The 16,238-nt window shown below is 35.9% G+C and overlaps 1 protein-coding gene across 1 annotated transcript in view; it reads left to right on the top strand.

The window, feature by feature from the left end:
* Window positions 1-16,238, top strand: part of NPAS3 (neuronal PAS domain protein 3) — a 1,100,928-nt gene that overhangs the window by 121,837 nt on the left and 962,853 nt on the right. Inside the window, exon 2 of the mRNA XM_036769637.1 lies at window positions 16,008-16,097. Coding sequence (XP_036625532.1) covers window positions 16,008-16,097 — 90 coding nt within the window. The remainder of the gene's footprint in view (window positions 1-16,007; window positions 16,098-16,238) is intronic.

Here is a 16,238-nt window from a genome sequence, read left to right as displayed (position 1 = left end):
CAGTTCCTTTAGGCCAAGTACTGTTTCTTGTTAATAATATTACTACTAATACATCTAACATTTCTGTACAAAGCACTGGATAACTATTATCTCATTTGATCCTCACAACAATCTTGGGAGGTAGGTACAATTTACAGATGAGGAAATTAAGGCAAATAAAGGTTAAGTGACTTGACCAAATTCACACAGCTAAGAATGTCTGAGGTTGGATTTGAACTCAGGTCTTCCTGACTCCAGTTACTCTGGCTACTTTCCCACCTAGCTGCCTGTTTCTCTTCGTATCAATTTCTAGTGCATAGCACAATTTTTTGCCCAAAGGAGGTGCTTCAGAAGTGCTCATTGGATTTAATGGAATTACCTCATCCAAAAAAACATTATTGAGGGGACTATATAGGCAAACATACTCCACTCTTTCCAACCTCCACCCCTTTGCATCTACTTTTCTCTTATACCCAAATCCCTTCAAGGCCCAATTCAAATTTTGTCTCTTCCATGAATCCTTCTCCCTTCACTGTATTCCTTTAGCTTATGGTTTGCACTTCATTTATAGCACTTACAACATCACCATCTCTTCTGTTGCGTTGTAAGCTCCTTGAAGGCAGGGGTTGGGCCTTATTAATAATTGTATCCTCCCAAATCTCCCTGAATAATGTCATGTTCATAGTAGGGACTGAGAAATGCTTGTTGAATTAATAGTAAGATATATTCACTTTCATAAAATATGTGTAATTGAGGCTAAAGCCTGTTGACTTTGAAATTATTTCAGCTTTCCTCTTCTCTTTGCTAATGTAGATGAAGCCATATTTTTTTAATTCATAAGTTATAATGACTATAGAATAGTGTCAATATCATGCTTGTTAATACCCTTTTATTTAATATTTCAATTTTAATGTCTTAACTTGAAGGCCTGAATTATTGTAACTTTAAAAGCTTTTATATGAGAAGAATTTTTTATTAAATCCCAAATGGCATTTATTCTAATCAACTTCATTTTTTAAAAAAAGTATTTTCTTCCTAATGCTTGCTTTTTAGAACAGTTAGAGTTTTAGAAACAGAAAAATACGAACTTTTATACAGAGCTGATTTTTCCTTTAAAAAGGCAGTTCTCATAAATCTTGTTGAATCAAGACCTTGAAAGAAACAGAAAAATATGTACAGATCTCAAATATATCCAAGAAAAGGTGTTTTATATTGTCTCACTGTTGCTGCTTCATAATATGCAGTGTTGGTTGAATCTAATGTCTCCCACTCAAATATATTTTTGAGAAACTGCCACATTATAAGCTGGCCATTCTCGTCAGTCCAAACAAGCAAAAGATCCATATCCTTCCATTAGTTCGAGCAGGCCACTTATTTTAATGATGAAAGGCTTGTTATTGTGAGACCATCCAAAACTAAAGCCTGACTCCATCCATATCAGTCCACAAAGGTCTCACTTTGATGCCCCATCATGGCATGGATGTTACCTTGTGTTCTTAAAGTCTGTGCCAGTGGAACACAAGCTTTTATTGGGTTGTCCTACCAAACTGGGAAGACTTTGAATATGGGCCTGGTCTGTTTCTTGTACAAGGAATAAGACTAGACAGGCTAGGTTTTGAGAAGCTCAGGGGTTTGATCACCCAGTGATGATGTTTTTTTCCTTCCCTACTATGACAACTCATATAGAATAGTTTTACAGCATGGAGGGAGAGAAAGGTTTCAGTCTTTGCTGGTTAAGGGAGTACACACACTGATGAAAGCACAGATCTCAAGTATTGAAAAGAACACATCAATATGCCATTACATAGTGTTGATATTAAGAAACTGGGCTTGGAGTCAGAAGACCTAGGTTCAAGTACCACTTCCAACAAAGCATAGCCAGTATGACTGTGAGCAAGTTGTCTGTTCCTTCAGGTGTGTGGTGTGGTTATCAGTGCTTCACTTCTAAATAGTACTAGAATAGTACTTTCCTTGCCTAACTGGCAGGATTGTAATGAGATCGCACATTTAACATTAAACATTTTAGGTGCTACAGAACTGTGAATTCATAGGAACATAGATTTTGAACTGGAAGGGACCTCAGAGTTCATGGAATCCAATTCTCTCATTTTATAGATAAGGCAACAAAGACTCGGAGAGATTAAATCTCCAACATCATTTCCTTTTAGAAATTATTATAGTACTTTAAAAGAATGGTCACAGACTTTATTCAAAGAGGCCATATTAGCTACAAAACTCCAAGAACTTTTAAATACTTGTGGCAACTCCAATCAGGTCTGAAAGCAAATTTATTAAGTTTCAGCTCTGTGATAGGCATTGAGCTAAACAGGAGTAAAAAACAAAGAATACTTTCAAGGTGATCAAGTCCCTTTCAAGATGGTCTAAGAAAGGATTTGAACTAAAAACTCCATGACCACAAAACCATCACTCTGTCCACTATACCAACCAGATAGTATTGTTATATTTTGGGGAATATATATTGGGGGAAATTTCATTGGTGTAGGAAACTCCCAGGATAGAAAATCCATCCACCTGTGTAGATCAATAGCTCATTTGTACTTTATAGTCTCAGAAATTTGCGTAAGGAATTAAGAGTTTTTAGGGACTTACCTTTGGGTAATGATCTAGTATGTGTCAGAGGCATTGCTGGAATCCAAATCTTCCTATTTTCCAAGATCATCCCTCTTTCTATGCATTCCTTCATGATGTTTCTCATTGTTTATTATTATAATAGAGTACCAACATTAGAGTGAAGTATATGTGGGGGGCAGTATTTATATTAAATTCCTCTCATAATCCCTTTACAAGTTACAAACACAATGGAAAACTATAAGATGTATTCCTCTCAAAGTGTGGTCTGCAGCAGGCCCCTGGGGGTTCCCTAGATCCTTTCAGGGGATCCTTAAGGTCAAAGCCATTTTTGTAATAATATTAACACATTATTTGCTTGTTAAAATACTCCTATACTCCTCCCTTCTCTGATATCTTTATGAGGCAAAATTTTCTTCAAATACTTTAACCAAAACAGAATATCACAACATATTGAATACTGTTGCAGGTATTAAACCAGAGATTAAAGAGAAGTACACAAACATGTAAAGCAATGCCACTCTTCTCACTAATTTTTTGTCTTCAAAATAGTTATTTTTCATAAAAATGTTACATATATTATCATGAAGAGAGTTAATTACAGTTATTTTAAATAAATTAATGAATAAATTATTTTAAAATATCAGTTTTAATTTCTGATCTGGTAAATATTGATAAATATAACCGACATAAACGAAATCTCTTTGGGGTCCTCGATAGTTTCTAAGACTGTAAAGAGCTCTTGAGACCAGAAAGTTTGAGAACTGCTACTCTAATCCACTGTTGTGTGACAAGAATTGATAGTAATTCTGCTTTATACAAATTCTGAAATCAGGCAATTTATCTTCTAAATAATACTCTTGAGTACTAAACCTGAAATGTTTTGGCTTCAGCCCAAGTCAAACTTGAGATGAAACTAATTCTCCAGAGCACTTCCCTAACTCTGTATATTTAATTGTTATAATGAATAGAATGCGTGTGTCAAGATGACTTGTGTTTTTAAGATAGAATTATGGTGGGGGGCAGAAGGGAGGGAGCAAAAAACCTCTAACTGGATGGAAAAAATCAGACTCATATAAACATAGATATTACTATAATGTTTAGTATTCTTTCTAGATATTTGCATCAGGACAGACCAAATGGAAACTTTTAAAAGCTATGCCTCTATATCACCAAAGCACCCTCAGTGAATAGGCAGAGTGTCAGTCAGCCTGTAAATATTTTATTTATAAGACATTCAGCTTTCTGTTAGTTGGCTATCTAAACGTCTACCAGCATTATCTCCTGCTTCATACTCTTGTTTTAGAGACACTGGCTCTTCTTCAATTTCCTTTCTTGCACACTTTCCCAAATCTGATAGATGTCTTATATTTGTCTTGGGCCATGTACTTTTTGAAAGCTTATGAAATTCAATAAAACAGCTGGAGCTACCCAATATCTGGGTAATTGGCATTTCTAACAGAGGGCAGGCAGTGAAAGTAAACAGGGAAATCTAAGGTAACTAATTTTTGTCGTTTGTTAGAACCATTCAAATTGATTGGGGAGGAGGTTGAAATTACACTGTCATATTGGGAGTATTTTTAAAAATTATTTGTCTGGATAGTTTCATTTTCCAGTGAACTAATTATAATAATTTGAATAGTAATAAGTAATAGTCACTATTGTTGCTGATACTAATGTGGCATAACTTAGCAGAGAATATTTTTTCCATTTGTTTATCAAGTTTTAGTAACTTTCAGTATCCCATAATCTTTGTTATCTTCTTGTTTTGTCTTTTCAGTCGTGTCTGACTCTTTGTGACCCCAATTTGGGGTTTTCTTGGCAAAGATATTGGAGTGGTTTGCCATGTCCTTCTCTAACTCATTTTACAGATGAGGAAACTGAGGCAAATGGGGTTAAGTGACTTGCCCAGGGTCACACAGCTAGTAAGTATCTGAGACCAGATTTGAATTTAGGTCTTCCTGACTCTAGGTCTGCTGCTCTATCCCCTGCGCCATTTAGCCATTCTGTTGTATTTTACCAATATTTGTGATAGGTTACCTGAGATTTCCTGAAAATTTCAGATGTCACATAAAATAGCATAATGCCTTGATACTGATCTCCACTTTGATCTAGGAAGAGTTCAGGGCAGTGCTTATTTTCCCCCTTTTAATTCCTTATGTGAGCTGAAATCTACCAACCATTTTATTTTAGCATTTCATAGCTTTTCTGTTTAGAGTAGTTCTCATAGATATGAAATGATTTATGTAAGGTGCTTTGCAAATTCTAAAGTATAACAAAAATATCAGGTATTATTATTCTTCTTTTGGTCTCAGCCCAAAAAAATCAGTGAAAGAGCATTTATTGTGCCAAGCATCGGAGATATTAAGAAAGGCAGGGCTCCTTGCCCCCCTACCAAAAACAAGAAAGAAAAACCATTTCTGTTCTCAAAGAGTTAACATTTTATTGAAGGAGAAAGCACATAACCAACTATGTACAAACAGGGTACATATAGGATACATTGGAGTCAACAGAAGGAAGGCATTTGCATCAAGAGGGATCATTACAGGCTTCTTGCAGTAGGTGGGATCCGGGATTTGAAGGAAACCAGGGCATCTAGGAAATGTAGATGAAGGAGAGAATTACAAGCTTGGGGAATAACCAGGGAAAATTTTCTGGGTTAGCTCATTATTCAGTTTCCTTTGGCTTCAAATAGTAGCGTGAAGTGATGGTGAGGAGAATCAGGGAATATGATGGTTTGTTGGGTGGAGTCTCAATATCCCACAGGTCATCCAAGAATGAAATAGCTATCATGTCTAGCTTCCCCTGCCTACATATGAAGTTTCTTCAGCTAAAGGCCAGGTCCTGAGAATGGGGCTGGCCTAGTGCCTGATATTTATGTCTTCTAATTTTGACATGGCCTGCACCATGAAATGGGCCTTTATTAGTGGAATTTTATGTGCTCCATAGCTATGTAAAAGGAGGAATTCAGGATACAATTTGTATAATCGTCTAAGATTGCAATAGGGAGCAGATTTAGACCTAGTGCTATATCTCTGTTTAGTAAGATTTTCACTTTCATTACTGGATTACAATTTAATATAACATTCATAACATGTAAGTGATAACACAACTATAGAATATGCTATATAGTTCACAAAATGTTTTATGTACATGTTCTTATTAGATCCTCACAAGAACCTTTTGAAACAGGCAGTTCCAGTGATCTTCTCCCGATTTTACAGGTGAGGAAATTTAGACTCAGAACGAAGCCAAATTACTTACTCCAAGATGGAATACATGATAAATGATACAGCCTGGTTTTGATCCTGCCTTCTCTGACTCCAAATCCCATGCTCCTTCCATTATGTCATTCTTTGAGACTTTGTATTTTAACAAAATCAATTAAAACTTTAATATAATGAAGATCAGAAGGTTCAGCTCTAGTAAGATATATTTGGCTTGCTGCTTGAGGCTAAAGCATATCAAGTTAAATTCTTCAACTTGGGAAATAATACTCCTTGCTCTATATTAAAATTAAATTTTTGGTACATACTAATTTTCAGGTCTTTGGACAATATTAGCAACTTAAATATTGGCTTATCTCTAGATCTATGTAATTTCATCCTTTGCAGCATCATAGTTCACATGTCTGGTTAATGGCTAATGTAATTAAATGGATCTTGCAACTTATTTCTTTCTACATTTGCTTTCTTAATTAAAATTTTACTTGGACTATCTATCATCTATCCATCTCTAATATCTCTCTGTCTGTTTTTCTGTCTGTGTCTGTCTATCTTAGCTAGCTGTCTAGTCACTGGGCTATTTAGCTATCTTTTTTTTTCTTGAAATGCTTCCCATGATTTTCATCATTTGTTATGTAGTTTAGGGCTATAAAATGGGGGGGGGGATCCTATAGTTGCATATCTTACACCAGCAATGCTTCTTTGAGACTGTGAAACCAATTAAGCTCGGACTCCCTGTAATGCTCTATAATTCAGTGCTTCTTACTTAAACATCTTAAACCATATGGGGTCGGGACCCACAGTTTAAGAAGCATTGAAGGGGTCATGAGTGGAAAAAGTTTAAGAAGCCCTGGATTAAATTGTTGCATGGTTTTCTACTGCTGAGAATACAAGAATTATAGAGACAGTCCCACATGAACCTTGGAGGAACCAATATTTTCAGCTTATGAGTGAATGCCCATTGCTATATTGACAAAGTGAGATGAAGCTTTGAAAATAAGGATGGGTTCAATGTTAACTATCAAGAATGTTATGTGTGACTCAGTCTTGTATGCTTGACTGGAGACTAGGTTGATGTATAAATGGGTGGCATTCCATCCATATCAGGGTGGATGTATAATATGGGAGACTCCTGGTCATACTTCAACCTTTAACTGTTCCTTTGATTCAGCGTTCAGAATAGTTAGTCACAGGAGAGTTCAGAGAACTTTTGAGGCAGCATTCATGGCTTAGCGGAAAGACCATGGGGGCATTGGAGTATAAATTTTGAACTGGAAGGGATCAGGATCATAGAGGTCATCTAATCCAATCTCCTCATTTTACAGATAAGGAATTTTTGGCCCAGAGAGGTTTATTGACTTGTTCATGGTTACCCAGTTAATAAGCAGCAGAGCTGAGATTTGAACCAAAATCTACCATCTTTCCTACGATTCCACACTAAAAGTCTAATACGAAAAGTAAGAGATCTTACTTTGAGACACAGTTCTGTTAACGACTGATGGTACAGCTTTTGGAGGGGGGGAAAGCTTCTTATCCTTTCTAGTCCTGTTTTCTTTTAACTTAGAGCATTGGACTAAATTACCTTTAAGATCTCTTTTAGATAGAAAATACTTTGATTCTCTGAATCAACCATTCGGAAGTTCTGTTAAGAGAACTTGGATTTATGACTATCTAAATTCTTACATTTTATATTAGAAAAAGTCATCTCTTTACAAAAGGATAAACTATGGGAGATTATTGTTTAAATGGGGATGTCTTATCATTTTGAGCTATTGTAAGCTGTTCCATGGTCTTGTCCTAATCTTACTCAACTCCATGAATTTATTCAGGTCATCCTTCCTGGCTATGATGCACATCCTTCTTATCTTGACATGTTAAAACCCTTCTCTTCTGTCAGACTTTGACCTCTCCATAAAGAATAAACAAAAAACAATCTTGAAAGCCATCTCTCCTTTCATGTGTTTCTTATATACCTTTACCTAAACTTTTGCCCTTTGATCTTATCATACTGTGTTGTTCAATAGCTTTCAGTTACATCTGACTCGGCATGACCCCATTTTGGGGTTTTCTTGGCAAAGACGCTTGAGTGGTTTGCCCTTTCCTTCTCCAGCTCATTTTACAGATGAGGAAACTGAGGCAAAGAGAGTTCAAGGTCATACAGCTAGTAAGTGTCCAAGGCAGCATTTGAATTCGAGAAGGTGAGTCTTCTTGACTATAGGCCCTGTACTCGATCCACGGTACCACCTAGCTGCTTTTATCACATTGTACTTTGTATCATATGTATTTGCAAACATCTTCTCCTCTTTAGAGTCTTCATCTTTGCATCTTCATTCCCAGCAAAGTGACATACATGTAGCAGGAGCTTGTTGAATGGAATGCATCTTTCATGTATCCTTCACCCAATTACAGGATCATCGATTTAGAATTAGGGACTCTAAAGGGAGTTAGGGAGGTCATCTAGCTCAATCTTTTATTTTTATAGGTGAAGAAATTGAGGCTTATTGGAGTTAATTATCACAAGTGTCTATGATACCAGGGCACTAACCAAACATTTTCAACACTAACAAGACAAAACTTCTTTTTCTCTATCTGTCTTCCTTAAGGGAAAAAAAAAGTTTGGGGATAGGGACTAACCTGTCATTTCATTGTTCAAGGGATATCTCCACTGTGTTCCTCTGCCAATACAAGTCAATACTTTTAAGGCAACATACAGTCTTAAAGAGTTGCTAAGAACATTGGCAAGTGCAGTGACTTGCCCAAGTAACTTGCCCCAAATGCTGTTTGTTATCAGAGGCAGTGTTCAAACTCAGGTCTTCTGGCTTGAAGCCCAGATCTCCATCCTCTTCAGCAGCCTCCTATGAGTATTTTTATTTATTGCTCTAAGTCTTGAGATGACTGTGAAATAGTTATTCTCACCAATTGTCTCACAGAGTCTAGGACAAAGCAGGTGAAGCTTGGAAGCACTAGGGAAACCTTTGAGTGATTACAGACCTCTGAATCCCATATTATTTTCAGCCTACATTTCATGGGCAATATCAGGAACCCCAGGGTCCTGAAGTTACTTTGATCAGAGTGCTCCTGAATCCTTTTCAGAGGAGGCATAGAGGGAGGAAGACTGGAGAAAGGAAAGAGATGCACATTTAATCTCTTATCCCTTGGTAATGATTTGCTGAAATGGAAAAGTGTCAAGTAGTGAAGCACCCTCTGGTATATCCTCTTTACATTTTTTTTTATATTTTAAACTTTATTCAGTTTATATTGTTTTAGCCTTAACTTAAGTTCCCTTGTTGAAATGGTAATAGTGGCTACAGTGTGACAAAAGATCTGAGATAAAACAATTATTATGGGTAATGTTAAGAATATCATGTCTTTCTGATTAGTATTACTGCATATTTTGAAGGGCAGCTAGGTGACTTGGTGGATAGAGTGCTAGGCCTGGAGTCAAGAAGGTTCATCTTCCTGAATTCAAATCTGGCTTCAGACACTTTCCAGCTGTTTGACCCCAGGCAAATCACTTAATCCTATTTGCCCCAGTTTCCTCATCTTTAAAATGAACTGGAGAAGGAAATGGCAAACCACTTCAGTATCTTTGCTGAGAAATCCTCAAATGAAGTCATGAAGAGCCAACACAACTAACAATAACTACATATATTTGCTTTCTGTATTAGATAATAGTCATCGTGAAAAGACCTATAGACCATCAAGAACACAACTGGTCTTCAAGACTGGATTAAAAGAAAGGGCAGGTAGATCTATGTGTGAGGAGTTAGGTTTGTCATTTTACAAAGCAGTCTGTAAAACCAGGAAAATTGAGGCATCAGGTAAATTACTTGGTCTACTGTATAGTTTATAAAAATGTGCCCCTTGTTCCTATCCAGCCTTCTCTACTTACTATCTGTGCAACTTTAAGCGAGTCATTTAACATCTCTACTCCTCAATTTCCTAATCTATAAAGTGGGAGGGGGAAGTTGGATCAGATGCCATCTTTTTCCTTCCAGCTTTAAATCTGTGATCCTACATGGCTATGAACTTAGAGCTAAGTTGTGAACCAAAGCAAGGTAATACATATATATATATATATGTATATATATATATATATACTTTGTTGTTGGTTTTTTTAATCCCCTGTATCCATCTCTTTTCCTTTTTCATCCTGAGAGAACTTCCTCTTATAAAAAAGGCCAAAAAGGTGAAAATAATTCAGTACAACTAAACAAAATATGGACAAAGTCTGATATTGTGTGCAGTGTTCTATGTCTGTAGTTCCCTACCTCTTCAAAGAAGCAAGGGGATTGCCTTCTCATATCTCTTCTTTGGGGGTGCAAGTTTCGTCATAATTTCATAGCATTCAGTTTTGATTGTTTTATTGCTGTGCTTTCCACAAGCACTGCTGTAATCACTGTGTATATTATTTCTCTGATTCTGCTTACTATACTTCACTTTGCATCAGTTCGCATAACTCTTCCAACACTTCTCTGTATTTATCATATTGTTTCTTATAGTTCAGTAATATTCCAATTATATTCGCATGCCACAACTTGGTTAGCCATTCCCCAATTGAGGGATGCATATTTTATTTACAGTTTACTCATCCTGCAAAATATTAACTCTCTGAGCCAGTGAGATTCACCCAAGTTTTTTTCCCTATTCTGAAAACTTATATTTCTCTCTTCCATATATACCAAAACTCAACTTTATTACACAACATCCATTTCCCTACACATATAAGCTGAAGTTAGAATCTCACAAAGAGCCATGGATGAAAAGCTTTGATTGATGATTCATGGGCACTTGTCTGAATAGCTGGTTTGTTTGTTTGGTTTTTCTTTCTTTCATTCCTGTGAGGAAACTCAATAGCAATTAATCTGCTCTGAAATTTATAGCTTTAGAGACTAGCCTAGGTACTGAGATGTCAGGTAACTGGTTCAGAATTTCGCAGCTAGTGTGTGTGTCAGAGGTAGAACCTGAACCTGGTACTTACTGATTCAGAAGACAGCACTCTCCATCATGCTAAACTGCTTCCTAAGTACTTTGTAAGGCATGATGGACATGAGAAAACCCAACATACTACTGGTTCCTGTTATTCACTGAGCCACTGACTCTAGCTGTGATGAGTAAGTGAACACGAATGTCCCATTCAGTTATTTATACTATGGTAAAAGAGATGTAGAGGAAAAAAAAACCCTCCACTCTTCAAAAAAATTCTATAATTGAAAAATGGAATTTTGAGAGCAAATTAAATATATTGTTAAAAAAGCAAAGAAACAGTGAATTCAACATGATTTAAACTAAATTAAGCCAAACTGGCTTGCACACCTCACCTGAAAAGTAACAATCCATAACACTTGATTGGCCCAGAGAATGCTTTTGGAAAGCTCAGCCAATTATAAAGGGAATAGCTAAGTACTAACTGTTATACTCCTGCATTGTTTCCTTTTTATAAAGGTGATTTGGGAACATTTAAACCCTTGTTTTGGGGGAAAATAAAAAAAATTAATAAAATTCTTCAGTAGTGTTCTTTGTTGGGTTATCTTATCTATCAAGCTTTAGTAAAGCTTGTCCTGGTAACAAGGAACTAGGATGACTTAATAATAATAATAAGAAGAAGAACAATAATAACAACAACAATAATAATATCTAGCATTTATATAAGACTTTAAGGTTTAAAAACTGCTTTACAAATGTTATTTCATTTTATTCTTATGACAGCCTAGAAAGATAGGTGCTATTTTTTCAAGTATCTTTTTTTATTTTTTCAGCATTCATTTTTATAAGGTTTTGAGATCCAAATTTTTTTCTCCATCCCTCCTTCCCCCTCCCCAAAGCAGCGAGTATAATCTATATACATGTACAACCATATTAAACACATTTCCACATTGGTCATGTTGTGAAAGAAGAATCAGAACAAAATGGAAAAACCAGGAGAAAGAAAAAAAAATCTGAAAATAGTATGCTTTGATCTGTATTCAGACTCCATAGTTCTTTCTCTGGATGTAGATAGCATATACAATTTGTCACTGTATTGCTGAGAAGAGCCAAGTCTATCAAAGTTGGTCTTCACACAACGTTGCTGTCACGGTGTGTGATGTTCTGGTTCTGCTCACTTCTCTCAGCATCAGTTCATTTAAGTCTTTCCAAGTTTTCTACCAGCTCATCATTTCTTGTAGCACAGTGGTATTCCATTACATTCATATACTACAACTTGTTCAGCCATTCCCCAATTGATGGGCACCTCCTCAACTGCCAATTCTTTGCCACCACAAAAAGAGCTACTATAAGTATTTTTGTACATGTGAGTTGATAGGTGCTATTTTAATCCCATTGAACAAATGAGGAAACCGAGGCTAGGAGAGATAAAAGTGACTTTCTCAGGGTGACTGTGAACAGATTTGAACTCAAGTCTTCCTGACTTTGGGTCCAAGAACTTTAGTACAATCTAGCTGCCTCAGGTAATTAGATCACAATTAGATCTTATAGGCTTATAACATGAACCAGAAAAAATCCAACAAAATTGTTATATTTAACATTTTATTTTGGTTAAGAAAACTGCCTAAAACATCCTAACAACATGTGTGTCTTGCACATATATTTTTACGTACTCATATAGTTATAGAAAAGTACCATTCACATGTGAACAGTGAGTTCCCTACTATGAACTTGAATCCTTTCCATAGGCATACTCTGAAAGGTTGGTCAGTGGTAATGCATTTTTTTCCCCACCACCCTGCGTAGTTCAAATCCCATGCTGACTTAATTGTTGGCTTCTGTTTTGCAATGATACTGCCAGCAAGAGGGTCAGTTTGTGCCAAATTTGCCCCAGGAAATAACTCACTTTTCTAGGACTCCTGCAATAACTAAGCACAACAGGGTGAATTCTCAGTGATCTATCACTTCTGACTTTTTGCCTGTGATTCTGAATTTGCTTCCTTTTGTGACTTTTAAGTCAGTCATTTACACCCCCCCCCAATACCTTTTGTGGTTTAATATCTTACTTATCACTGAAAACCAGGGTCCAGTTAGTTAAGGTTTCAGTTGAACGTGAAATGTGACTTTCTAAGCTTGTCATGCATCAAACTGTTATGGCTTGCAATTGTTTAAAAAAATTCATTTTGTTATGAACTAGCCTGTTTTCAACTGGGCTGTTCAGAGATGGATTGCTTTCTGGAGTTTTTGACAGGTGTAATTGTTAAGGCGTCATCTGGTCTTGTTTGCACAAAATACATTTTAGCCAACTGTAGGACTTGCCCGCTAATCTTTCTCACATCATTCCATTCTTTGCTTGCCACTAGACAAATCCCCTGTTATTTGACCAGATGGTGGAAAATCCATTCTCATGATAAGTTGCTTCTAGTTTGCATTTAGATTACCTGCAAAAATGGAACAATTTACTACTCTGCCTCTAACCATCTCTTTCCTTCTTTTTTCCCTTAGTTTGACTTCTTGTAACTAATTATTTAAATTCTGCCCTGTGAGTTAAAATTAGTCATAGCTTACATGTTTCACATGTATGTAAATGTACTTAAGTCCTACCTCAAGCTGCATGATGGGTCCATCTAGAGATGAAGTGACATGTAGGGATGGGAAAATGGGCTGTTGGATGCTCAAAATGCAGCAGTTCATAATAGTTCCAAAATTGAAAGGCACATTTGAACTTTTTTTAACGGAAAGTATTTAACCTCTAAAACAAAATCCAGTGAAGAAATGCATACGGCAGCTTTTTTTTGGTAGCATGCTGGAGCAAGGGAAGTGGGGCACAAAATATTAAGTAAAGGTTGACTTGGGGGGTTAGTTCTTACAGATGTTTGGGCTGCTAGGTTTTTATCCCAGCAATTTCCTCAAACTGGATGCAAACTAAAATTTCCTCATAACCTTTCCTGCCATGAACAAAAGGGCAGTTTTACTCTGTCCCAGAGCTTCTCTAGAGTAAGTTGGTTTTCTGACCATTCAGAATGAAGCTAATATGAGGTGGATGTGAGCCACTTAAAATTGATCATACTCAAATACTCTTCAGTTCTTTAATTTTTAATGGAGGTGGAAAATACAAGAAATCAATTTGAAAGCATAAAATGACATAAAATAGAAATACAGTTTGAGTACCCAGAGTAAATAGGCAGCAGGCAATCTGATCTCAGACCCAATCATTTTTTTAAAAAAAAAATTTTTTCTAACCTGTATATCTGCTGACACTGTTGACATCATCTGTTAGAATATAAGTTTTAAGAATTCATTTTGGGGTAGTTAAAGTAGAAAATTAATTTTTTCAGGTGGATCCTATTATTACATCTAATAAACCTCCCTGTAAACTAACACTTCATTTCAAACTCGTTTCTTATTTCTTGGATTTTCTTATCAGCTTTATAGTAAAATACCATATGTGCTCATGTAAAGATTTGAAATTCCAGTGAAAGTTAATGAGTATAATAGAATCTAAGTTATAGCATTGAGCAGAGCAGTGTAATCAACATAGATCTTAAAATCAACCTTATTAACGAGGGGCAAACATTTTACTGTAAATATAGCTGCTTGACTGCCATTGGCTTTGAAAAGAGTTAGGCAGCTAAAAGTCAGGCAACACTGAACATTATCCCCAGAATATATTAGGAATGGGTTTGATTGCAATACTTGTAAATGGAATATTAGATTGTATTTTTAAAAAATTCATATGGTCATAGATTTAGAGCTGGAAGGGACCTTGGAGGTCATTGAGTCCAACCCCCTCCTTTTACAAATGGGAAAATTGAGGCCCAATGAGGTTAAGTGACTTGCCCAGGAACATAGAGCTAGTGTTTGAGGTGACAGTCCAATCAGGTCTTTCTAACTCCAATTCCAGCATTCTTTTCACTGTGCCACATTCTTGATACTTCTGTTCTTAAAAAAAGAATTATCAGAAGGGATATTAGGTATTATAAAATATTAAACAAATGTATACTTAACATCTATGTAAAAATCAACCTGTTTCTTTATTGCAGAATTTGGCCATCAGTTTATTACCTTATTTGAGTTTATGCAGAACAATTTTAACTACGACGATGTTTGCACTCATAATTAAGAAATTATTAAAATATAAATTGTTTTAAGAAAAATTTTAGATGCAGGATCAGATTTTCTGATGTAGTGACATTTGAGTTCAATGCTTGGTACCCTCATTCATAATGTATATTAACTAAATTACTTTACATTCTTTTTAAAAATTTAATATTTTAGAATATTCAGATAAATCTCTTTCATTACTCTCAAAAGCTAGGGTTTTATTTGGAAGAAGAGATCATATAACTGCTTTTTGTTCTTTTTTCTCTTCCTCCCTCCCTTCCTTCCTTCCTTGTTTCCTTCCTTCCTTCCTTCCTTCCTTCCTTCCTTCCTTCCTTCCTTCCTTCCTTCCTTCCTTCCTTCCTTCCTTCCTTTCTTCCTTCCTTCTTTTCTTTCTTCCTTCCTTCCTTCCTCCCCCCCTCCCTTCCTCTTTTCTCCTTTCCTCCCTTCTCTCTCTTTCTTCTGCATTTTTATATCTCAGAAAGTTTGCAAATAAATGTCTGGGCTTTCTTTTCATGAGAATGAGAAAACTATGCAACTTACTGTTTTCTTTAGAGCCAAATGCAGTGTCCAGTTGTGGCAATCGAATGTTCTCAAGTGCCTAGTAATATTTAATACTCTCTTTTATTCCCTTTGGATGGTCTCTTTTTTAATAGCTAACTTCTATTTTGTGTCATGTTTCATCTTGCAAGCTACCTCCAATCCTATTTGGAAGTAGGCTCAATATAAATATGATATAAATAAGCTAAACTCAAAGAGATATTGACTTGCCTCCCACTTTATTGCTAGATTATAATCACCCCAGTAGAATGATGTACTCTTGAATTCATGACAAATTGGTTACTACTAAAGCACTAAAGACATTGGTTTTAAGAAATAATTTGGAGAGTAATCTCTTGAATGGTGTAAATTGCTAATTAAGTTTTGGGCCATATAAATTTCTTTACCTCTTTCACTGGTACCATTTTGAGGCACAAAGAAATTGATTTTTATGGAAATCTGAAAAAGTACAAAGTTCTAAAGGTGGAAATTTCTGTTCTTGGATGTATGTACACATTGCAATTTTGTGTAGAGCTCAAAACCGTAAAGAAGCAAAATATATTAAATTTCAACATACTTATTGTCCTGCATTCCAGTTGACTGTAGAGAATCTCTAGTCATGTCTATCTGTTTTTGATACCTCTACAGAATAACTGTCCAGCATCCTCTGCCCAACCAATCAGAATGTAGGAAAATCTACAGATATGACGGCATCTACTGTGAATCTACCTACCAGAAGTATGTTGAAATCTTTGTGAGTCTTTCCTCTGGCTCGTGCATCAGTACTTGTGGTTGCCAGCTATTCAAAAATATACATGTATTGAAACCTTATTTTTCTCTGATTAAATGGGAAAAAGACAAATCAAAGAAAAAAAGTAC

The sequence above is a fragment of the Trichosurus vulpecula genome, chromosome 8, assembly GCF_011100635.1.
Source record: "Trichosurus vulpecula isolate mTriVul1 chromosome 8, mTriVul1.pri, whole genome shotgun sequence".
Lineage (NCBI taxonomy): Eukaryota > Metazoa > Chordata > Mammalia > Diprotodontia > Phalangeridae > Trichosurus > Trichosurus vulpecula.
The sequence above is the reverse complement of the archived record's forward strand: the minus strand, read 5'-3'. Positions and strand labels throughout refer to the sequence as shown.